Source organism: Dermacentor variabilis, chromosome 3 (assembly GCF_050947875.1).
Source record: "Dermacentor variabilis isolate Ectoservices chromosome 3, ASM5094787v1, whole genome shotgun sequence".
Taxonomy (NCBI): Eukaryota; Metazoa; Arthropoda; class Arachnida; order Ixodida; family Ixodidae; genus Dermacentor; species Dermacentor variabilis.
In genome coordinates, this window is record NC_134570.1 from 63,286,364 (window position 1) to 63,310,770 (window position 24,407).

The window sequence follows — 24,407 nt, forward strand, 5'->3', positions numbered from 1 at the left end:
TTCTCAGAAATATAGATAACTCCTGAAGGTTAGATTTGGAGACAAGAGGATATATTGTTACACGAAGGACGAGTCAGTAAGACGAGCAACTATTTACACGTTACAATTACAAAAGCGGTTGCAGCGCTGAGCGGTTAGATTCGCCGCGCGAGCCCAGCTCGTTCTTTCTTCTCGTTTCTCGGGTGATGGCACCCACCACGCGCCTCGTTCAAACAATCAAATGCCACTCGCGTGTAGCATAATCCCCCGGCGACAGAAGCGATGTCCCGGAGCGTCTAAATGTCATCACTGGGAGACTTATACTGCTTCAGTCGTGTGACGTGCAAGATGTCACTGGACTGAGGAGCAGATGGCGCGTAAGGGGCAATCTCGTATGCGACAGGAGTCACGGCACGACGCACTCGGTATGGGCCTGTGTAACGAGACAACAGTTTTTCTGACAGGCCGACCTGACGTGACGGAGACCATAGAAGCACCAAAGAACCAGGCGGGAAGTATACGTCTCAGCGTCGCCGGTCGTTCAAACGCCTTTGACTCTCTTGGGATTTCAGAAGGCGCTTCCGGGCAATTTGCCTTGCGTGGGCACAGCGGGCGATAACGTCAAGTGCATATTCACTCGTCCGTGCCACATGAACAGGGAGGGTGGTGTCGAGGGGCAGTGCTGGTTGTCGGCCGAACAGAAGCGAAAATGGGGAATAACCGGCAGCGTCCTGGCGCGAGGAATTGTAAGCAAATGTGACAAAGGGTAGAGCGAGGTCCCAGTGAGGGTGGTCTGAAGAGACATAATTCGCGAACGTCTGTGAGAATGCGAGCGAGACGCTCCGTGAGGCCATTTGTTTGCGGATGGTATGACGTGGATAGCTTGTGCCCCGTGGCACAGGACTGCAGGATGTCCGCGCTAACTTTTCAAATCAATTCAAATCAAATCAAGTCATATCTTATTCTCCAGCAAGTACCTGGATGGTCTGGATGATAAGAATGTCCGGCCACGGTCTGTGAGAAGTTGTCGTGGAGCTCCATGTAATAAAATTACGTGGCGTAGAAGAAACTCGGCGACATCTGTGGTGCAGCTTGTCGGAAACGCTCGGGTGATGGCTTATAGAGCGTGGCCTAATTCGTGGCCACAGCGATCCACCTGTGCCAAGAGGTAGAAAGAGGAAAAGGGCCAAGTAAATCCAAACCAACCAGAAAAAATGGTTCCTCATAGAACGTCGAGTGGTTGAAGGTACGCAGCAGGGAGCGTCGATGGTGTTTTGCGTCGCTGGCATTTCTCACACACAGCTACGTATCTTCGAACAGAGCTAGCTAGCCCTGGCTAAAACAAGCGTCGACGGATCCGGTCGTAGGTGCGTGACACACCCAGGTGACCGGCAGTGGGGAGGTCGTGAAGTTCGCGGAGAACAGCCGATCGAAGGTGTTTAGGGATCACAAGGAGTAATGCAGGGCCGTCGGGGTGAAGGTTGTGGCGGTAGAGTACGCCATCTTGAAGTGTGAATAGGCGAAGGTGCCGGCAATTGACGATTCGAGGCGGTCAGTGATGAAAAGCAAGGACGGGTCGCGGCGCTGCTCGTCGGCGACACGGAGCAGTGGAAAAACACAGAGAACACAGGCGTCGGCGTCAGTGTCAGACGTAGAAGGCGCGTCTTCAATTGGGTAGCGAGAGAAGCAATCGGCGTCCATTTGCAAGTCACTGTGTGGGCATACTCTTGTAGTCGGAGGGCCCAACGATCGAGCCGGCCAGTAGGATACTTGACCGACGAAAGCCAACAGAGAGCATGATGGCCTGGGATTACTGAGAAGGGCTTGTCATATAAATATGGACGGAACGTTGAAACAGCCCAGACAAAAGCAAGGCATTCGCGCTCGGTAATCGAATAGTTGCATTGGTTGTTAGGAAATTATTGAATATAGCTTGACCTTTCTGACTAGCATGTTTGGCGGCTTTCTATGAAACTCCTACTATGTGTCCTCCATGCATTGGAGGGAGGGGGTGGTGGCGGGGCGAGGAAGTGCTGCGATTTCTTATGTTGAACAAGACAATAACGCCATGCTATCACTTGGGCACATTAAACGTTTTTAATGTGTAGGTTAGTATTGTGTTTTAAAAATATTTACTAAATGCTTCTTGTACTTGTTCACTCCCTATTTCGATACGTTCTACGGAGCGTGTACTTGGCTTTCCGTGTCGCCTCGGAGACGTATGCAAAGCAAGCAGGTTTAGTTTCATTCATGTACATATGCGTATTGTGTAGGATGTACGAGCAATGTTTCGTATAGGTAGATTATTTACAACCTTTGTACAAAAATGACCATTCAAATTATACGCGATGTCGCACAGCTTCTATCCAAGATGTGTTTCTTGCAATCGTAAACATACTGACACTGTGTTGAACATTGATAGAATTGTAGGGTATACACTCTTAGACAACATTACACCCACACAACAATAACTGTCACCTGTCTTGTCCGCATTTCTTTTAACGCTTTGAGCTCAGTACTTCGAAGTCACGAACGGCATGCGCGTCCTGAGCATGACAGAGCATTCTCGACAGGAAAGCAGCCAGCGCAACGTTTTCAAGAGAGGAAACGCAAGCAAGACAGATGATTATTATTGTGTGGCAACGTACGATTCAAAGGAGGTACATTTGTTTAATTGTTTAAGAACATAGTAAGTTCGATGTATGTGCAAACTTAAACGATCGCAGGCTAATTGGACATGTTGCAAGTAGCTCAACCCTCCTGTCTCCGCCTATCTTTAGCGATATACAAGTTATGTTGTTAGTTTCACCGTTGTTCTCTGCGAACGGAACAATCACGTTCTTCGACCTTAAGGGGACACGGTATGTGTAATTGCAGGCAAACATTAATGACTGTAGCTTAATAGCGACTTTTGCAATATATCAGTTATTCAAGTGCTCCCCAGTGTTAGGATTGTGTTTAATGAGCAGCGCAATATCCACCCCGCTCTATTGCAATAACAAATTACACCGAGTGTTATCAAGAGAAAATAGTGGAGAACGCTATGGAGAAACTGTATACGCTTCTAAGTGCTTGTGGACGAAATACTGTCTTTGCGAAAAATTCCTAAAGGTGTGCCAGAAAGTGTCTCAGCACCGGAGTCAGCTATGTTTCCTAAACACGTGAGACCATTCTACGCTACATCTAATATATGTTTGGCGGAAATAGGGGGCATGTTAGGTCTAATGTGTGGCCATATTATAACTTTGGTGCCTTAATGAGCAGAGTTGAAGATATCTGCTGAACCCACGTTGTCATTTGGGTTTATGCGTTATACGTTGTTCATATTACCGTGTCGTCTGTAAACTAAACTAGACATCTCTCAAATATTCAGCTAAAATTAGGGAAAATTTATTGGTTAGGTGTAAGAAAAGTTGAGAACGTGTGGCCTTTCATGATTTAAAATTCAATAGAGATGGTCGGCTGGGTGCACGAAAGTGGTAACCGTTGCCTTCGCTACATTTATATTGCTCTACAACCAGTGACAAATGTAGTACGGGAGTTGAAAGGCCGCAAGCATAATGAACAAAGGGCGCAATTTTTCATTTTTGCTTCATCTAGTTATTCGTCGTGAGATTCGGGAAACAAGAGGTTATGACCACCGAGAATGGACACTATATTGTGCAACCTATGACGATCAGCAAAACCAGCCAAGCGCGGACAAATCAGCGGATCTCTTAGGCATGTAGGGCCCTCTGGGCCGTACTTTTCGGTGGCAACGTAGCCTAGCAACCTGCGAGATTATCTTACTGAGCTATGCCGAATGCTCGGCTGCGGCAGTCGGAAGTACAAATCCCCCCGTCTTTTTTTCTTTACATTTGCAGGCTTGGAGTGACACCTGACACCGGTGAAAGATGCCGAGATCGAGTGGGGCTATACTAATCCAGGTACAACCAAATTAGGAAGACCACCACTAAGCTGAACAAAGACACTCTCTCACCAGAACAGCAATTGGCCTCCTTGGTGCAGCTTTGGCAGCAACCTCCCTAGTGATATATTCAATTAACCAATGGCCCTCAGTCCCCATCGGCTGCAGAGCATCTGATCAAGGCGGCGGTCATACTTGTAACGCTGCAGAGGGCGGTAATATTCTCTGGGTCCGGACAGGCTGCCAATGGAAACTGACCCTGCAACGTTTAACACCCGAACCCTCTCGAGTGATGCTAGCTTAGCAGGATTACTTGAGGAACTATCAAACATTCTTTGGTATATTATCGGTCTTATGGAGATTAGAAGAACTGGTGAGGCTTACACATTGCTGAATAACGGCCATGTCCTCTGCTATAGAGGTCTCCCGGATAAGAAGGAATACGGGGTAAAATTCCTAATCCATAAGGACATAGCGGGTAGCATTGACGAATTCTACAGCATTAACGAGAGGGCAGCAGTAGTCGTAATCAAACATAACAAGAGGTATAGATTAAAGGTGGTACAAGCCTACGCTCCAACATCCAGTCACTACGATGAGGAAGTAGATCAGTTTTACGAAGATGTTGAATTAGCGATGAGAAAAGTGCGAACTCGGTATACAGTAGTAATGGGTGACTTTAATGCAAAAGTTGGGAGAAAGCAGGCGGGGGAACTAGATATTGGCAACTACGGTGTCGATTCCAGAAACACTAGAGGAGAGATGCTGGTAAAATACGCAGAAAGCAATGAGCTGAGAATAATGAACACCTTTTTCAGCAAACATAGCGACAGAAAGTGAACCTGGAAAAGCCCTAATGGCGAAACAAGAAATGAAATTGACTTCATACTTATTGCTGATCCCAGCATAGTGCTGGATGTAGAAGTGATAGGTAGGGTAAAGTGCAGTGATTATCGGTTAGTGAGGGCTAGGATTCACCTCAATTTGAAGAGAGAAAGAGCAAAATTGGACAAGAAGAAAAAGGTCAACTTGGAGGCAGTAAGGGTAAAAGCAGAGAAATTTAGGCTGGTACTTCCAAACAAATTTGCAGTCTTAGAACAGAGAGATAATGATGATGACATAGAGGTCATGAATGAAACCGTAACGAAGCTCGCTTCAGAGGCAGCAACTTAAGTGGGAGGCAAGGCAACCAGCCGGAAATAAGCTCCCCCAAGTAAAAAAGGACCCAATAAAGAAACGACGAAAAATGAGTGTCCAACTCAAGAGATAGGATAGAATTCGTGGAACTGTCAAAATTGATCAACAAAGCGAAAATAAGAGATATTCGAAATTATAACGTGAGAAAAACTGAAGAAGCCGTAAAAAATTGGCGCAGCCTGGAATCAATGAGAAGGAAACTTGGTATACGACAAACCGAGATGTATGCACTGAAAGATAAGCACGGTAATATCATCAGTAATCTCGAAGACATAGAAAAAGTGACGGAAGAATTCTATACTGACTTGTACAGTACCCAGAGGAGTCACGATACCTCAATTACAAACAGTAATGAACAGGATACAGAAAATACTCCTATAGCTACAGATGAGGTAAAAAGGGCCTTGTAAGGCCTGAAACGGAAAAAAGCGGCCGGAGAGGATAGAATAACAGTCGATTTAATCAAATTGATTTGTTATATATGTTATGTGTATATGTTATATGTTATATATCTGTTATGTTAATAGTCGATTTGATAGAGGAGACATAATGCTATGAAAACTGGCGGCTCTCTATACCAAGTGTATATAGACTGCAAGGGTCCCAGAAAACTGGAAGAACGCAAACATTATACAAATCCACGACAGGGGAGACGTTAAAGAAGTGAAAAATAATAGGCCCATTTATCTTACTCCCAGTTATATATAAAATATTTACTAAAATAATCTCCAATAGAATAAGGGCAACACTGGACTTTAATCAACCAAGGGAACAGGCTGGCTTAAGGAAGGGATACTCTACAATGAATCACATGCATGCCATTAATCAGGTTATTCAGAAATACAGAGTACAATAAGCCTCTGTACATGGTTTTCATCAGTTACGAAAAAGCATTTAATTCAGTAGAAATACAGCAGTAATAGAGGCATTGCGTAATCGAGGAGCACATAGCGCTTACGTAAATACCCTGGAAAATATCTACAGAGATTCCACAGCCCCCTTAATTCTACACAAGTAGGAAGATACCTATAAAGAAAGGAGTCAGACAAAGAGACAATCTCTCCAATGCTATTCACTGCGCGCTTGGAAGACGTGTGCAACTGGGGAAGTTTAAGGATCGACGGCGAATACCTCAGTAACCTTCGCTTTGCCGATGACATTGTTCTATTCAGCAACACTGCGGACGAGATTGAAGATTAATATGCAGAAGACAAAGATAATGATAAATCACCGGGCAAGGGAACAAGAGTTCAAGATCGCAATTAAGCCTCTAGAGTCTGTGAAAAAGAACTTTTACCCTTGTCAACTGATCACAGGGAACCCTGACCACGAGAAGGAAATTCATAAAAGGATGTAAATCGGTTGGATAGGGGGGGGGGGGGGGCTGGAGCGGAGAGGCATATGGCAGAAACCGTGAGCTCCTGACTGGGAGCTTAGCGTTATCATTGAAAAGGAAGGTATGAAATCCGTGCATTTTACCGGTGCTGACATATGTGACAGAATTGGAGACTGACAAAGAAGCTTGAGAACAAGCTAAGGACCGCGGAAAGATCGATGGAATGAAAAATGCTAGGCATAACTTTAAGGGACAGAATGAGCGGCTTGGATCATAGAGCAAACGGGTATAGACGATATTGTAATAGACATTAAGAGAAAAATATTGCAATGAGCAGGTCATGTAATGCGCAGATTAGATAACCGTTGGACCAATAGGGTGATAGAATGGATACCAAGAGAAGGGAAACGCAGTAGAGGACGGCAGAAGACTAGCTGGTGCGTCGAAAGTAGAAAATTTGCGGGTGCTAGTTGGAATCGGCTGGTGCAGGACAGGGATAATTGGAGATCGCAGGGAGAGGCCTTCGTCCTGCAGAAGACATAAAAGAGGCTGATGATGATTATGATGATGATGATGACTTATTCATCAGAAACAACTCTAACGGGAAAGCTGATAATTGTTAAATGTGTCTCGAAGTGCTCAACCTTACTGCTTTCTTACCCCCTTCACCTTGGACGCCTCAACCGCTGCTAGCCACTCCCGCTGCCTGCACGGCGGAAACTTCTAATAGAAATCTACCCTATACAAACAAGTTTGTCTGCTTCCTGCTTGCTGGCAGCACCCTAGCATGGTTCATTCGATGTTCTCAAGCATTCACCCTTCCGTTCATGGTCACGAAGAGGCTAACTCCAAGAAGTACTGGAGGCCAATTACCTTGACCGGACACGGCCATCCTGCACACTCTTCACGCTTAACAGCACAAACCCCTACGCAGTCCACTTCTTGCGGTCCCTTCTTTCGCAGGCAATCCGTCTCCACGGCCGCTCAAATGAGTTCCTCATTAGCCAAGTCTTCCACATTATAGCAAGAGGGGGGGTGACGTTACCCCTTCTACTGACTTTCCAGGATGTTGTGGTCTTGCTGATGCGCGCCGCTAGGTTCCTTGCAACACCACAAGGTGGCACTCGCCTCGTGGTCAGGCTCGCTTGCGCCACGGTAGTGTTTCACAGTGTGTGCATACGGTACGTCCTGTGCTTGCTTTCATGTGCAATGAAAATGCAGGTAGTAGGTTGTAGAGGTCGCGTGCTGGACTGTGATAGTTTAAACATTACAATCGTCCATAGGCTGAAGAGAGAGCTTGTAGCTGGCGTGTCAACAGCGTGCTGCCAACGTATGCAGAAGGAGCGCGTAAACACGTGCCAGCAGATCGGCTCCAAAGCGTGGAGTCAGCGTCGAGAACACTCAGACTCAAAAGAAGCGTCGCATGGAAAAGGAACGCCTTCGCCACTTAGTGAAACGTGAAGATCGCGGCTGTATTTATGCAATGTATGCATAAAATTGCAAATTAACTGATTGCCATACAAACTCGTGATTCAAATAGAGTTTAACACTTCTGCCAGGTCAACCAAAGTAAACATCCCCCAAATCTTCCCTTACATCCGACAGTGCTTGAGATCCGCCAATTTCTTGTAAGACTGAAACTACCTGTCTTTTTTTTTCTCTCCGCACTTTCCGAACCATCTTGGAGCGTTTTAGCATTGCAAACGAAAGTAACATGTCAACAACGAGCACCCTCAGACCTTATTTGAGGCTCCAGTAGTAGCATTTTCTGTCACATTTCTCGGTTTGTTATTCAGCAACTAAAAAGAATGCTTAATGTTTTTTTCCTCATTGTGTTAGTCTATGTCAAATCACCTAATTTAACAAATTTATAAGGTAGAATCCAGGATTAGTTATTTTTATGAAGAGGTGTTTAAAATCGTGTTCATTTTTTAACATGCCAGAACATGAACGCTTCTTGTGGATTTCTTACCCAGCGAGAGGAAAGTATTTACTTCAAATTTCAATGAATTTCTTGCGGCGAGTTTCCAGGCTGGCAAAGTTGAAAAATGTGCTCTCTTCATAAGCGGAGGTAAAAATATTTGATCTTTCGCCAACGTTGTGCAATGTTCACTCCTTGCATTTTTTGTTTATCTTTCACAAATTAATAGCTGTCATACTTTGTAGTAATACTTTAGAATCGACGTTATTTACCCGTAAGCTCTCTTGCTAAATATTCTTAGACCCGTGGACATAGTGCCTTTTCTATTCGAGCTAACCATGAGGTGAACTTCTACGACGAAATCCGCAAAAAGCTCTTATTACGGACACGGCGCTTCTGCATTTCTTTCGTGATGACATCTTTTTCTCGCGATAGTAACACTCATTTATTTGTTATTGGTACTCAGGCAGAACAGTGCGATCATTTTTTGTTTTTCAAAACTAAGAGTGGCCACCAGATATGTTCGGCCGAACTCATCTGACCTTCTCACACGTTCGCCGCCTTCAGGATCGGCGTAAGCAATAGCAGCACCCAGCGTTGCGTTTCACGTCCCGCTCTACACGTCAATGGAGAGACCGCCGTTTGCGAATAACATCACGAACAGCAGCGCGTATCACCGTCGCGTAGGTCATGGATTACTAAGTGTAGCCACGGAACATACGTACACAACGGCGACAAGACCTTTCAACAAAAAGAACGCAAGACGGACGCGAGCACAGTTTATATGGTACAAAACAACATCACGTTTGCTTATTTTATACAGTTGCTTGATAAAAGCGCATTTTCACACGCATGCTACCTCTGACTCCCAGCGTTCCGGTAGAAGTAACACATGAAGGCTGGTTAATCAGCCAATTCTATGTGTACTTAGAATTAATAGTACGTGTCGCACAGTAACCACAGTGATAGCAGCAATTAAGATCTCGAGGTATCGTGTGTGTGCTGCAGAAGTACTCTTTCATATCCCTGCAAGGACACAGCAAGTGGCCTGCAAACTTATAAAGCTAGTTTATTTTATCTGACAGTTTTGCCACGTGCATAGTCGAATTGGGATAGACGTACAGACGAACAACAACCTCAATGAGTTCTAAACAAAGGTGTTTATTGGAGAGCTCCGGGATCATTTTGGCATTTTGCAGGTTTTAAACAGCCCCTAAGGTTGCAGGTCGCTTTCATTTCTGCCCCCTAGCAAGCCAGAAGTAGAGCATACACACACGTTGAAATTGTACAAGCGAACGGGCTTCCGCCAACCTGACCGCGCCGTGAAATACTTTCTTACCTGAAAGGACATGCTGCTTCGTGGTCCGTGACTGCGTCCATCGGGAGAACAGCGGGGCAACCATGGGCGCGGTTGGCACAGATTGTGAAAGTCATCTACATCAAAAAGTAGGCAAAGTTATTAATCGTACAAGGCACGAAAATAGGAGCGACCATTTTGATGCTGATAAATAGCTCGTCTTCACTACTGTATCGTAAAGAGGCCATAAACGACAATTTTCGAAGCCCGAAAATCCCCTTTGAATGAGTAGGGTGCCTCCAGGGATATATAGCCGAAATAGTTTTTCAAAATGACGTTACGCGCTTAGTTAATACGTGCGCGCTATTTATTTATTTATTTATTTACTTATTTGTTTGTTTGTCTGTTTGTTTGTTTATTGCATACTGCAGACCGATCTGGTCCAAGCAGGACGGGCAATACAATTTACAGAATATTTCTATTGCACAAAAAGAGAACAACAACAAGAAAAGAAACATAATAGTACAGGAGGAAAGAACACAAAAGAACATAATCATCTAGTCATATAGTGCGTCATTAGGTTCTGTTAGGCTATTCCAGTCGGACACAGAACGCAGAAAAAAGGAGAACTTATATATGTCTGTTCTTGCAAAGTAAGGGGTTAGAAAGTGTGTTTGGTAATGTCGCGTAGGTCTTGTGGCCAAAGGGGAAAGAAACTGCGCCTGATCAATAGCCATTTTACCGTTAAGAAGTAAGTTTAAAAAATTCAAACGACATTTTTTGCTTCTCGATTCAAGTAGTTCAATGATGTTAGCTTTCATGAGCTCAGAAGGAGAATCAGTATACTTAAATTTAGAATAGATAAACCTGTCAGCTTTTCGCTGAATCCTCTTTAACTTTTTAATGTTATCCTTAGTATAGGGATCCTAAAAATATAGCAGTATTCAAGCTTAGGGCGTATGAATGTGAAATAGCTAAGAAGTTTGACCTTAGGAGGAGAATTACGAAGATTATGTCTTAAGTAACAAAGTTTGTGGAAACCTGAAGAGTAAATGTTATCAATGTGCAGATTCCAATAGAGGTTATTAGTGATTGTGACTCCTAGGTACTTGTAACTGGTAAGTGGTACTAGTTTGACTCTTAGGAACTGTAACTTGTGACTCCTAGGAACTGTAACCACTAATTAATGTCCCATTCGCCCAGCGTTTCTCTGTTCCGAAAGAGCGGAGGAGCATTTCTGCCGTCGCCGTCGCCGTGAGGTTCCGTATAAAGACCGACGGCGATAAAATCGTCGCCGCGCGCCGTATGCAGTATGTGTGAGAGAAAGCGTACGAGGCTGAGCCGGCGATCGCGGCTCAACCTCGCGCATGAAAGAGGAGAAGCGCACCGTCTGCAGCACTTGCAAGGCTCAGGGAAGCGGGTAGAGTGGAGGGACGCGTTTTCCTCCGGGCGGCCCGGCCCGTGCGCCTGCGCGCGCGCGTTTGGCCCGCTGTACTTTGAAGGCCATTTGCGATGGGGACAAAGTCCGCCGGGGGTAGGGTAAGTGTGGGGAGGGGGGGGGGCGGTGCGTTATACTCAGTGGGGCGCGGTCGGTGGTAGTAGTAGCAGTAGAAAACGCTTATTCACGAAAGAGCGAAAAAAATACGGAGAAAAAAAATGTACAGTGAGTGTAGTCTTCATTTCAAAACCCCAGTGGCCTTGGTCGCTGCTCTCGCCTGGATTACCAGTCCGCGCTGGGTCTCCAGGTCTAGGCTAGACAAGGTGGCTTCCCACTGCTCCTCCGGCTGTTGTGATTGCATGTCTGGCGGTTTGGGGCCCGTACACCCCACGTGACGTGATAGTCACTGGGCTGTTCGTTACACCAGGGGCATGCGTCTTTGTAGTGTTCTGAGAAGATGCTGTATTTGTGTAAGTTGGGGAAAGTGTTGGTCTAGAGCTATCTCCAGTCCCGTGCTTCCTGTGCGTTTAGCCTCTTGTGTGGTTGGGGGGGGGTGGGAGGTAAAGCTGTCGTTGTTTGCGCAGGTATTGAAGTCTCGCGCCGTAAGCCGCTGGGACAGGGACGATAGAAGAGGAATCGAGGATTGTGGCCGCTCGGTTTGTTTGACCTCGAGCTAGCCTGTCCACGACCTCGTTATCCTCATGCCCCGAGTGCCCCGGGGCCCACGTAATCTGGCGTTTGAGTGATGAATTTGTAGCCATTGAATTAGTCGTGAATCTAGCTAATTACTGAAGTATTCTTCCTGCTAGAAGGAGCCGACACGCTGCTTGGTCGTCTATTACTACTTGTAGTTCTCGGTTTGTCGCGTCCCCGTATTGAACAGCCAGCACGATCGCCGCAGCTTTCGCTTCTGTGACCGTACAGTGCGGAATGGAGATATTGTAGACTTCTGTGCTTGATTTAGCACCAATAAGTACTTAAGCACGGAAGAAAAGTTTTACGCCTGTCTTATTTGTACCAGTAGTTAAATCGAAACTTTAAGCCAAATAAATTTAGTGAGACCGTGACTGTAAGAATTCTTGTCAGAAGGAAGATTAAAAGTTGCGAACGTTTGGTTTCTGATGGCCCGAGAGCGTAAGTAAAATACAGATTGTTGTAAGGGCAGGTTATTTTTAAGAAAGCTATAGATATGCGGAAATTTTTATTATATGTATCCTATCATAGGGCAATACATTCTACTAACAAACCCAGAGTAGGTTCATAAATCTTGAGTGAGTAATTATTCACTAAGCTCGTTTAACTATCTGGCGAATGGGTTCAAGAGAAATTTTGTACGTCGCACCACAAGATTCATTACGATACCTTAGACGACAGTGAATTAACACAAAATATAAAATATGCAATGTTTATACTAAGTTATGTCATGCTCGTGAGAGTGCATAGCATCCTTTCATCAGTGCAGGTTATCAAATAACACGCCGCGATATTGAAATGAACTTCATCCAATGTGATTTCGTTTATTAATAACAGTAAATCTTCAAGTGCCAGGGAGTTGCTACATGTCCTAAATACAACATATTTAGTTTTCCTAACGCTAATTGCAAGTTTGGCGAATAAAACCATTTTCAGACGTTTTACCTCTTCGTTTCCGTTATCTTCTAGACCATAAACGATGTCGGCTTTAAGCAAAATACAAGTGTCGCCGGCAAACAAAAGGGCTGTATTTGATTTCATTATTGTTCTTAGGACATTACCATATAAAGAATATAGTATTGGTTCGAGAAAGGATCTTTGCGGGATCCCAGTACTCACGCTCAAATTTGTTGGAAAGGATGCCCTGTCCATAGCTTTGGGATCAAGCTGCGAGTGACTGCAACCAGTGATCGTGGAACTGCAGACATGAAGGGAGCATAATTTCAGTATAAGAGATAAATGTACGATTTGAAAAATACTTATCTAGCACGAAGAATACTTAGGACGAGAAGGACAAGAACGAAGAACATGTCATGAAAGTCCTTTTAACTCTAGATAATTTTCGATTTATTTCTTTTTCACTTGCCATCTTGCACACTTAGAAAGATTCACTCATACACCTTGTACACTCATACAGATGGGAAGACTGGGTAAAAAAGCTGATTTTTGGCAGCTTGACGAGGCCCGCAGCCCCTGAAGTCAGTGCTTGGAAGCACGCAAGGAAGCACGCACGAAGCATGCAAGAGTCCTAGGCCAATTTAATAGTCCAATGAGTATCTCTAAGATAATATCTCTAAGGGAACGCGGCAAATCAAAGTTTACCAATAGGTTCCGTGTCTTCCCCATGATTCGAAATCCTAAACTGTTTACAGATTCGCCGCGAAGGTGATTTGTGATGTATTCCTTGGTGTGACCCGATCGAATATTCATGACTCCCTTGCCAGTGACTTGAGCAGGTTGGCTTGCGTCGAATATTTCAACAGGAATCCTACGCGCTTTAGCTGGCGATCCCATGGTTAGTGTGAGCTCTCGTTGTGCCGGCAAAGTTTTGAAGTACATTTTATTCCAATTGGAAAGCGTTAACAGCATTGGCTTTAGCTATGTAGCCAAATGCCAAGTGTTCGGTTGCAACGCTTCTAGGGGCAGTTTCTCCTATGAAGTCGTAAATGGTTGACTTGGGGATTTCTTCTGCAGACATCTGGTTAAGCGGCCTGACGAACTCGAAAAAGTGGGGCCCACCCACCCGCTCCGATAGCAGTTCAGCTTCGAGTATTCGCATCGTGTATCTGCGGTAGTTGCGTCATCGTCTGATGCGTCGACGTCGTCTTGCTCCATACTGTCCGTCATCAGGGGTGCCGAGCCGGCGGATTCTCCCTTCGCCTGCACCTCGGAAACCGCGCGCCTTCCCCGCCGCATTGAGTTGGCGCCCGGAAATTTCACGGTGATTTCATCCGAACGAGAAGGCATGGTTCATTCTACGGGACGATCTTATTGCTGAAGTGGGCCTGCGAAGGGTATAGGGGCGTTCGTCGAGTCCGTGCTGAAGAAACCTAGTCGCAGTCGCAAGTCAGCGAGGCCATACTCGAGCTAAGCCTAGGCGCAGTTAGGCCTAACCCGTCGACCAAGAGCAACAAAAATTTGGAGGACTCTTAAGCTTCGCATTTGAGAGTGGAACGCCATAGCATTCAAAGGTCCCTGACTACTTGTCACGCTTCCTGGCAACCGCAGCTCTCTTTGAAAGCGAAAGCTTCACTGGCCGCGAACTTGCGATTTCGCCGCGGCAGCGCTCTGAGGAGGCACATGACGTCACAATGCGCGCCTCTCCTTGAATGTTTATCTCTCTCTCTCTCGCTATCTAGTCACTACTGCGCATGCGCCACTAGTAGCACCGAGCCACGGATATTCCGCCGCGGCGCAGCGGCGCCCCTCAGCACCGCCGTTTGGTATGACGTCACACCGCGTTGCTCGTCGTTGAGCTCCCCTCCGCTCGCGTCGCCAGCTGCGTCGCATGCCTGATAACGTGCCGTAGGATTGAAAAGGAAAGCTCCAGTGCGCGGCAACTACAGTTGAGGCGGCAGTATCGACGGCGACAATTCTGATAAGCAGGAGGAGGCCTGGAATCGACATCGGAACGAGATGAAGAGGAAACGAATCGCCCAGGAAACAGACGGAACAGCGCGCCGGACGACTGGCTAAACGCCGCAACATAGCTAGACAACCAGACTAACCTGTACTTGCAATCAAGATTAACCAAAGCTAACCATGTTATGCCTTAGCTTTCGCTACGGATATCCTGGCATAGCCGAGATAATTAAGCCACTGCCAATTTTTTTTCTCCCCCTTCCAGGCAAGCGCCATCTAGATGAGTGTGTTTCAAGGAGCCCAGCGGGGGCGCCGCTCTATGAATGGTAGAAACGCTGGAAGGAGGGGTTTTGTTTCAGCTTCTGTATAACAATTTTCTCGTATATTCAAGTTACAATCCAACGCTGTCATCTCCGTAGGTTGCCTGTAGGTCGTAGTTTACGATTTTTCTGGCATATTTTATATCGAGGAATGGAATTAGTTCAGTAATGCATCTGTACCACGCAGAGGGACTGCGTGGTTGTGGTTCAGAATGATCTTTAGCTAAACGATGGTCGGCGCCTGAGCATCCGAATGGCGACACCGGATGTTTTGCAACATGGGGCCTTTAACGTTGTCTGGAGAGGTTCACGGTCCCGTACACAAAGATTAGTAAGTAGACAGTGAGGATATTCGCTGTAAAGCTGAAAAAACAGAGTCCTTACGAAGCACGCCTTTATCACGCTGCGCGTTCGAAGCCATCCACTCCGCCCCCCCCCCCCCCCACCCCCCACCTACGGTGTGAATGCACCTCGAGCGTTCGGTAAGTTGCTTGCGTAACGCTGAAACGCTAAACTTGAGAGGAACCGTGGCTAGAGTGCATCGCGAACGCACGACTGCTCCCGCAGGATACGATTCCTCCGCGCGCTAAGCAATGTGATTCGGCAAAAGAAAGCTTGAGCGCGTAGTGCCGCTGAATCAGAAATTTCGATCGTTTAAGCACATGGCTAGCTATAAGCTTCACACTGAGCGTCCCACAGGCGGACGTTTGGCAGGAAAGTCGCTCACCTCTGGTGCCTCTCTCGGCTGACCCTCTTCTGGACCGGATTCTTGAAGCCAAATTCTTGAACGCTCGAGCAACGCTTCCACGAGCTTTCTTCGCCTGGCCTTCTTTTTCTTCCAGTGTTATTGGGGGCAGATTCAAGATATTTCCCTTAAGTGAAAACGCTACCTTAAAAATGAAGGAACTTTGTTAGCGTCTTAATTAGTTGTGGGAGATAATTTTTCAGCAATAATTATGTCCTTACGCTTTCTCTGAAGAAACACAGCGAAAGTTGGTCCCCCACCCAGCGTTTGTGAAACCGAAACTCAAGGTCACAGTTTTATGCTGAAATTGTGTAGTCTTTCTTTTTCAACGTTTTGCATTATTAGATTCAAACAAGTAATATAGGCTGGAAAGCATTTGAAACGCGTTCCCATATGTTATAACGATGATGATGATGCATAATGTTCTGCGGCGCATGAACCACTAATTGGCCAAGAGCGCCTCCCTCACCAAAAAAAAAAAGTATGATATGATTGATGGTGGGACACCGGAAATATCGGACATGGCTGTATAGTGTAGGCCATTTGTTGTAAGTGCATAAAATGTATATGTATTAAAGGAGCCCACAACCACTTTATATCAAACTGCGGAAATGCATCTGAAGTGAATATAGGATATTTAAGAGATACTTTGCTGCCAAAAGTATTTCCAAGCGTTCAGCAGAATCGGAGTTATTGGCAATCAAACACGGCCTCCGCTGTGCTCCCGTTCCTACTACGCCTACTGCGCAGGCTACGGCGGCGTAGGGCGCGCCTACGACACTCCGCACTCTAAATGTCACCGTGGCGCGCTGTTCAAATTGCATTTTGGATGGTGAAGGCCAACTGCAACGAAATTTCACTTGTGATAAATTTATTACAAATGCTCCGCGCATTCCTCAATGTAATCGTGGCAAAGACGCACAGGCTGGTAACTGCATAATTCTGTTATTAGCAGCTATTAAACAGCGCCTATGCACGACGCATGCACTTGGCGGCAAAGCGGCAGCCATCCGGGTGTGGCGAGTGAACCGTACACAACTGTTGATCTCCTGGTTGCGCCTAGGCAGCAAGGCGCAATGCTCGCTCATCATGTACGAGTTGACGGCCGCCTGTGTAGGCGTTCGTGCTTCCTTTCGCCCTCGCTATTCGAGCTGTTGTAAGAATGTCGATGCGTTGGATGGCCGTCGGGTGCTTGAATACGTACTCGAACACGAGCGATGGTTGTGCGGTTGGAAAGGTGTTAACGCTAAAATGCGGGATAGTCCATGCCGCTGTGTTCGTTGGGGCAGCAGATGCCTGCATCACACGACTGCTTCGCAATGGAAGTTGCAACGGCAATTGTTGGTTCACACAGATGGGACGCTCTGTCCAATCCGTTGTACTGCTGGTCGCCGCTCATTACCACGCTACCAAGCGCCACGAAGGCTAGCACTATGCCTGTAGGTAGGCGGCTGAATGTACCGTAAGAGACACGTGTGCGCGAATTTATTTAATTTTATTTATTTCACAATAACCCTAAAGGCCCTCTAGGGAGGGTATTACATAGGGTAAATGTTACATAGATGAGGTGAACAGTGCGTAACTGTAAATACAAAACAAAACTGGGGAAAAATTAATTACAGTGCATCAATGTACAAACACAAAAAATAATGATATTTATCAGTACAGCAACTCTAAATGATTTGTACATAATGTGACTCTGTAGTGGAAGCTTTGGTTAACGGCGCATTAAAAAAATGTTTACAAATGCTCGCTGTTGCCATATGGTTGGCAGCCAATGCGAAATGTATTGTCTGAACTTTATGCAGTGATTGAGTGCCGTTTCATGTCGCTGTTATCTCACTTGGTTACGGTTCAAGTGTTATGTTTCTCGGATGTGACGACCTGGTCAGTTGCATTGGGAAGCAGTAAGCTTTTGTTCCTGCAATCTGCGCACCGATATATCTTCCAATTTCCATGCCCCGTGATTCGTGTTCCCCGCTCGTCCTTTATTGCTACAGCCATGGGCAAATTATGCCTGTGGCCTCTCCCTGCCGGTGGAAAGGCCTGCAGAAATGCAAAATGGGTGGAAAGGCCTGCAAAAATGGCTGCCGAAGGTGATGGCCACAAAAGCGGCTTGCCCACATTCAGACAAAGTCGGACACCAAATGTGAGCCATACATTAACGGCCGGCGAAAGAAAACAAGCGTGAAGGTTGAAAAGGAATCGACGCTGAAATGCCGGGTAGTCCATGTCGCTGTGGAGGTAGCGGCAGCAGATGCCTGCATCACTCGATTGCTTCGCAATGCAAGTTGCTCGTCATTAACGGCGACTGCCGATGGAAACAGGTGGGACACTGTCCAATGTGCTTGTGCCGCTTTTTGTCGCTCGTTACCGCCATGTGCGACGACGATGGTGAGCCGTTTACGAGCTCGCGTCAATGATTCCAGCAATGGCTGCGATTAGACATGAACGGAGACCAACATACGTGCCTACATGGTCCGATGCGTATGAAGTTGATAGCCACATGGGTGGAAATGCCCGCAAAAGTGGCTGCCGAAGGTAATGCTGACGAAACCGATTTGTCCGTATTGAGACCAAGTGGGGTAGCAAGTGCGAGCCACACATTAGTGGCCCACCGAAAGAACCGAAACGTGCAGGTTCAAAAGGAGTTAACGCTAAAATGCAGGTAGTCCATGTCGCCCGCAGAAACAATGAAATCCGCGCACTGTCCCTGACAATAGCACGCTTCCCGACAATGCAGCCAGCGCGCGCCGCCGTTGCAGACGACATGGTTCAAGAGTATACGCACGCGAGGCGTCTGCGCCTGCGCGAGCTGTTGCCGCCCACCGATTCCAGCGCTTGCCGCATCGCGATGCAATGCGCTCAGAGTTTTCCCTTAAGTGTGAAACAACCTATACATGCTATGGATCCGCAAACTGTAATAAAATAGCTTATAATGTGTCCCTTTGTCATGCATAAAAATACTTGAAGTTATGGGAGCTGAGAGATGCCGTGTTGGAGAGTGCATGTACTCATCGATACCAAATCTGTTATTCGTTCGTTGTAATTATTCAAGCAGTAGCTTTCAATGACCACCACGTCTCCCCCAATATTCCGCCCGCAAGAAAACCCAACAAAAACAACATTGATTTGTTTAAGGAGCTGTTACATCCTGTGTTATGTGCCGTGCGTGAGTGTGCGGCCTTTACACATTCTCATTGCGCTGATGTGCCTTCCTTTGTACCTGAGATGTGGGATGGTATTCCACTACAAATATAGTTAAGTGCGTTCATATCACAATTGGGCTGTATCAAACCTGGAGCTTAGGGGGTACGCATCAGTGGGCTTCTGATGCTTAGCGAGTCCTAGCAGCAGAACACAAAACGCCAAAACATTTCCTCACGTGTGTTTTGCGCGTTACCATATGTTCAGTCAGTGCGTGGCATTAAAGGTAATTTTTCTTTCGACGTCACTGCTACAGTATATTGACACGTGGACTTGTTTATCTTTTACGAGTGGGCGCTTTTCACTGCCATACAGATGTTATCGCTCAGCGCGGGACGCGCCCGCATGTATCGGAAGTTTCTGGAACGTTATCGATGGTTCTGTGGTCACCAAAGCTTGTGTAATGTGATTACATGTGCGACGCGAATTGTAACTTTCTGGAAGACACGCGGGCACCACCGATTACTTCGCAACTTTCTATGACTCGTGTATCGAAGCAGACGCACTTGACCGGCAGATCAGTATTCGATGACTGCCGACTGCGTTCGCCGCTATTACTGTGCTTTGAGTGTAACTTGCTTTTGTGGGCACAAGTGCGCCCAATAAGAAGTTAGTTTTGTCATACAGAGTTTTGCAGCTGTATTATTCACCGTCACTACAACCATGACAATGTCACTAAATACTTGCCGAGTACCCGCCGTGTTTGCTCAGTGGCTATGGTGTTGGGCTGCTGCGCACGAGGTCGCGGGATCGAATCGCGGCCACGGCGGCCGCATTTCGATGCGGGCGAAATGCGAAAACACCTGTGTGCTTAGATTTAGGTGCACGTTAAAAAACCCCAGGGGGTCGAAATTTCCGGTGTCCCCCGCTACGGCGTGCATCAAAATCAGAGAGTGATTTTGGCACGTAAAACCCCATAATTTATATTTTACTTTCTGAGTAAAGGATAAAATGAATGTATCACGCTTCCGTATTCTGACTGGCCCCTGTGCACGGTCGTTCCATACCACTATTACGGCTATCTGCACAATACAAAGGCAAGTTTTCATGTCGATGTTACGGCGACATTCAGTGCAAGTAATGACCTATGATTATTACATTGGAATACACTTGGCACTTCCCTTCTTGGTATACTGACTTACCGGCTACATGGTAGTACGGGCACCCGTGGCCGTGCACCAGATGCCCGGCCATGTCGATGACTCTGCCGACGAATCCGCAACTTCTCCGATGGACGCATCGAAGAACGCTACAGGAATATAAAAGAAATGACATTCATCAACATCTTTCAGGCTGTACCAAGAGTCGAACTAGTTTTATAGCGAAGTTCTCGAACACCTTCAACGCCTGCTCCACAATTTTCTCAGAAATGTAGATAACTCCTGAAGGTTAGATTTGGAGACAAGAGGATACATTGTTACACGAAGGACGAGTTAAAGCCCCTCCATACACGTTTCCGCCGATCAGGTTAAGTACCGCCAACCTGCCCTCCTCCTCCACGCTCCTCTCCGACTCACCCCCTTAGCTTCCGGCGGCAAGCGGAACTTGCGTAGCTGCAGCTTCCTGTTACGAGTGGAAGTGGCGCTTTGTTTTTTAGCGTTGTTTACTTTCGCGTCGCTGGAAAGTCGTTAATTCCACGAGCTGCGGTTGAAACTGTGAATGCGATTCCATCCAAGAACCACCGCCTACTGTAACCAGCGATCTGCTCGTGTTCGCTGCATCGCGTCAACCTGCAACGGGTTGTGGCACGAGCGACGACGTACAGCGGAATGTAGTGCCTAGGCGCTAGGAGACCACTGCCGTTTTTCGTGCATTTGGAAAACAGCGACCGCGAACTACTACTTCAGCGGAATACACAGCTTCTCCCCTTTGCATTCTTCTTCTGGTGACTGCCACAGCTCTGCTAAGCACGCGCGGGCGTCTCACCATCTTCCAACGGCAGTCAACGCGGAAATTCCCGCAGCGCAACTCCAGGAAGCGGAAACGCCGGAACCGGAAATTTTTAAACCGGAAATGCCGGAACCGGAAATACCGGAACCGGATTTGGTGTGAGGGGAAAAGGCGGCGCACAACAAAGGTTGTCGCTACTTAAGAAAGCGGCGGTGGCGCGTGGATGTAGGGGCTTTAGGACGAGTAAGTAAGACGAGCAACTATTTACAGGTTACAATTACAAAAGCGGTTGCAGCGCTGAGCGGTGAGATTCGCCGCGCGAGCCCAGTTCGTTCTTCCTTCTCTTTTCTCGAGTGGTGGCACCCACGCGCCTCGTTCAACCAATCAAATGCCACTCGCGTGTAGCATAATCCCCGGGCGACAGGAGCGATGTCCCGGAGCGCCTAAACGTCATCACTGGGAGACTTATACTGCTTCAGTCGTGTGACGTGCACGATGTCACTGGACTGAAGGCTCAACCAGACGTACGCGTTGCAATGCGTCCGCACACGCCGCGCTGACTCGACGTCGCGTGGCGCCCGACGGAGGAAGAGGGCGCGCACCCAAACGATGCACGAGTTGCCGCGCGTAGCCGCGCGTCTCGTCGCGGCGGCGCAGTGTTGCTAGCTTGCCATGTTCAAGGCAGTCTAGCCTTCGCTTAACGGCCTCGTTAAGCAATGTGTTACATATTAGACAGTTTTAGTTTAGCGTCAGCAACTACAGCGTACGCTATACGCTATAATATAGCGTACGCTAAGCAGCGCACGTGTTCTACAATTTTAGTTGACCGGCGATATCTTCGAATCTCAGAGGCCATATGCCGTTGTTGCGGCTATTTCGCGCCATTAGCGACAGGTGGCGTTGACATCTCGAACGTTTCTTTCGTTAGGCTTCGACTCGTTCGAAACGAGAAATGATCTCGAAAACACCACGAGGTTATCCATAATACTCTGTCGTCGAAGCGGCCTGAGACTAAGCGAAAGCCGTTTACACAGTCATTTGCTACGAACGAAGTGCATTTTACAAAAGCAACGCCAAATTCAATTCGAAGCGGGCAGCCGGGACCGCCGCCATGTTTCCCGCAAGCTCCGCAAACCCCGCAACAACGCTGGGGTGACCCGGCCTTGCCTGAACCTCGCGCGAAGAGTCGTTCCGGAAGTGACGTTGGCTTGCAGTGGTCATGTGAGGTGTGTCATGCTACTGACGCGAGCGGCAGCTTCCGGCGTGGGCGCAAGAATTCTAGCGGTTGTAGGTCTCCACGCCGCCGCGCGCCGACACGCGAAACAGCCTCCGCGCCTGACGCCGTACGCGCCCAGGCGTGGTGCGGCGCGTGCGGGCGCATTGGAACGCGTACGTCTGGTTGAGCCTTGAGAAGCAGATGGCGCGTAAGGAGCGATCTCGTATGTGACAGGAGTCACGGCACGACGCACTCGGTATGGGCCTGTGTAACGAGACAACAGTTTTTCTGACAGGCCGACCTGACGTGACGGAGACCATAGAAGCACCAAAGAACCAGGCGGGAAGTATACGTCTCAGCGTCGCCGGTCGTTCAAACGCCTTTGACTCTCTTGGGATTTCAGAAGGCGCTTCCGGGCAATTTGCCTTACGTGGGCACAGCGGGCGATAACATCAAGTGCATATTCACTCGTCCGTGCCACATGAACAGGGAGGGTGGTGTCGAGGGGCAGTGCTGGTTGTCGGCCGAACAGAAGCGAAAATGGGGAATAACCGGCAGCGTCCTGGCGCGAGGAATTGTAAGCAAATGTGACAAAGGGTAGAGCGAGGTCCCAGTCAGGGTGGTCTGAAGAGACATATTTCGCGAACGTCTGTGAGAATGCGAGTGAGACGCTCCGTGAGGCCATTTGTTTGCGGATGGTATGACGTGGATAGCTTGTGCCCCGTGGCACAGGACTGCAGGATGTCCGCGCTAACTTTTCAAATCAATTCAAATCAAATCAAGTCATATCTTATTCTCCAGCAAGTACCTGGATGGTTTGGATGATAAGAATGTCCGGCCACGGTCTGTGAGAAGTTGTCGTGGAGCTCCATGTAATAAAATTACGTGGCGTAGAAGAAACTCGGCGACATCTGTGGTGCAGCTTGTCGGAAACGCTCGGGTGATGGCTTATAGAGCGTGGCCTAATTCGTGGCCACAGCGATCCACCTGTGCCAAGAGGTAGAAAGAGGAAAAGGGCCAAGTAAATCCAAACCAACCCGAAAGAATGGTTCCTCATAGAATGTCGAGTGGTTCAAGGTACGCAGCAGGGAGCGTCGATGGTGTTTTGCGTCGCTGGCATTTCTCACACACAGCTACGTATCTTCGAACAGAGCTAGCTAGCCCTGGCTAAAACAAGCGTCGACGGATCCGGTCGTAGGTACGTGACACACCCAGGTGACCGGCAGTGGGGAGGTCGTGAAGTTCGCGGAGAACAGCCGGTCGAAGGTGTTTAGGGATTACAAGGAGTAATGCAGGGCCGTCGGGGTGAAGGTTGTGGCGGTAGAGTACGCCATCTTGAAGTGGGAATAAGCGAAAGTGCCGGCAATTGACGATTCGAGGCGGTCAATGATGAAACGCAAGGACGGGTCGCGGCGCTGCTCGTCGGCGACACGGAGCAGTGGAAAAACACAGAGAACACAGGCGTCGGCGTCAGTGTCAGACGTAGAAGGCGCGTCTTCAATTGGGTAGCGAGAGAGGCAATCGGCGTCCATTTGCAAGTCACTGTGTGGGCATACTCTTGTAGTCGGAGGGCCCAACGATCGAGCCGGCCAGTAGGATACTTGACCGACGAAAGCCAACAGAGAACTTGATGGCCTGGGATTACTGAGAAGGGCTTGTCATATAAATATGGACGGAACGTTGAAACAGCCCAGACAAAAGCAAGGCATTCGCGCTCGGTAATCGAATAGTTGCATTGGTTGTTAGGAAATTATTGAATATAGCTTGACCTTTCTGACTAGCATGTTTGGCGGCTTTCTATGAAACTTCTACTATGTGTCCTCCATGCATTGGAGGGAGGGGGTGGTGGCGGGGCGAGGAAGTGCTGCGATTTCTTATTTTGAACAAGACAATAACGCCATGCTATCACTTAGGCACATTAAACGTTTTTAATGTGTAGGTTAGCTATGTGTTTTAAAAATATTTACTAAATGCTTCTTGTACTTGTTCACTCCCTAATTCGATACGTTCTACGGAGCGTGTACTTTGCTTTCCCTGTCGCCTAGGAGACGTATGCAAAGCAAGCAGGTTTAGTTTCATTCATGTACGAATGCGTATTGTGTAGGATGTACGAGCAATGTTTCGTATAGGTAGATTATTTACAACCTTTGTACAAAAATGACCATTCAAATTATACGCAATTTCGCACAGCTTCTATCCAAGATGTGTTTCTTGCTATCGTAAACATACTGACACTCGGTTGAACATTGATGGAATTGTAGGGTATACACTCTTAGACAACATTACACCCACACAACAATAACTGTCACCTGTCTTGTCCGCATTTCTTTTAACGCTTTGAGCTCAGTACTTCGAAGTCACGAACGGCATGCGCGTCATGAGCATGACAGAGCATTCTC

The 24,407-nt window shown here is 47.4% G+C and overlaps 2 protein-coding genes across 2 annotated transcripts in view; both read right to left on the bottom strand.

The window, feature by feature from the left end:
• Positions 1-20,152, bottom strand: part of LOC142575755 (uncharacterized) — a 78,968-nt gene extending 58,816 nt beyond the window's left edge. The window contains exon 1 of the mRNA XM_075685373.1: positions 20,045-20,152. Within this exon, the coding sequence (XP_075541488.1) occupies positions 20,045-20,096 (52 nt within the window). The 5' untranslated portion in view covers positions 20,097-20,152. The remainder of the gene's footprint in view (positions 1-20,044) is intronic.
• Positions 1,111-18,545, bottom strand: LOC142573803 (uncharacterized). Its single transcript, XM_075683055.1, has 5 exons — positions 18,487-18,545; positions 15,678-15,785; positions 12,888-12,966; positions 9,680-9,774; positions 1,111-1,135 (listed from the first exon to the last, which is right to left on the bottom strand). Exons 1-5 carry the CDS (start codon positions 18,543-18,545, stop codon positions 1,111-1,113), a joined length of 366 nt encoding a protein of 121 aa, XP_075539170.1.
• Positions 20,153-24,407: the final 4,255 nt, after the last annotated feature.

What these genes read in the sequence shown, in the direction of transcription:
- LOC142573803 (XM_075683055.1), bottom strand. Translation starts at nt 18,545, where the DNA reads ATGCGGCAAGCGCTGGAATCGGTGGGCGGCAACAGCTCGCGCAGGCGC. An exon ending in CGCAGGCGCAGACGCCTCGC is followed by an intron (nt 15,786 to 18,486) that starts GTGCGTATACTC and finishes TAACACTGGAAG; the next exon opens with AAAAAGAAGGCCAGGCGAAG. An exon ending in GAAGCAGCATGTCCTTTCAG is followed by an intron (nt 1,136 to 9,679) that starts GTAAGAAAGTAT and finishes CTCTTGGCACAG; the next exon opens with GTGGATCGCTGTGGCCACGA.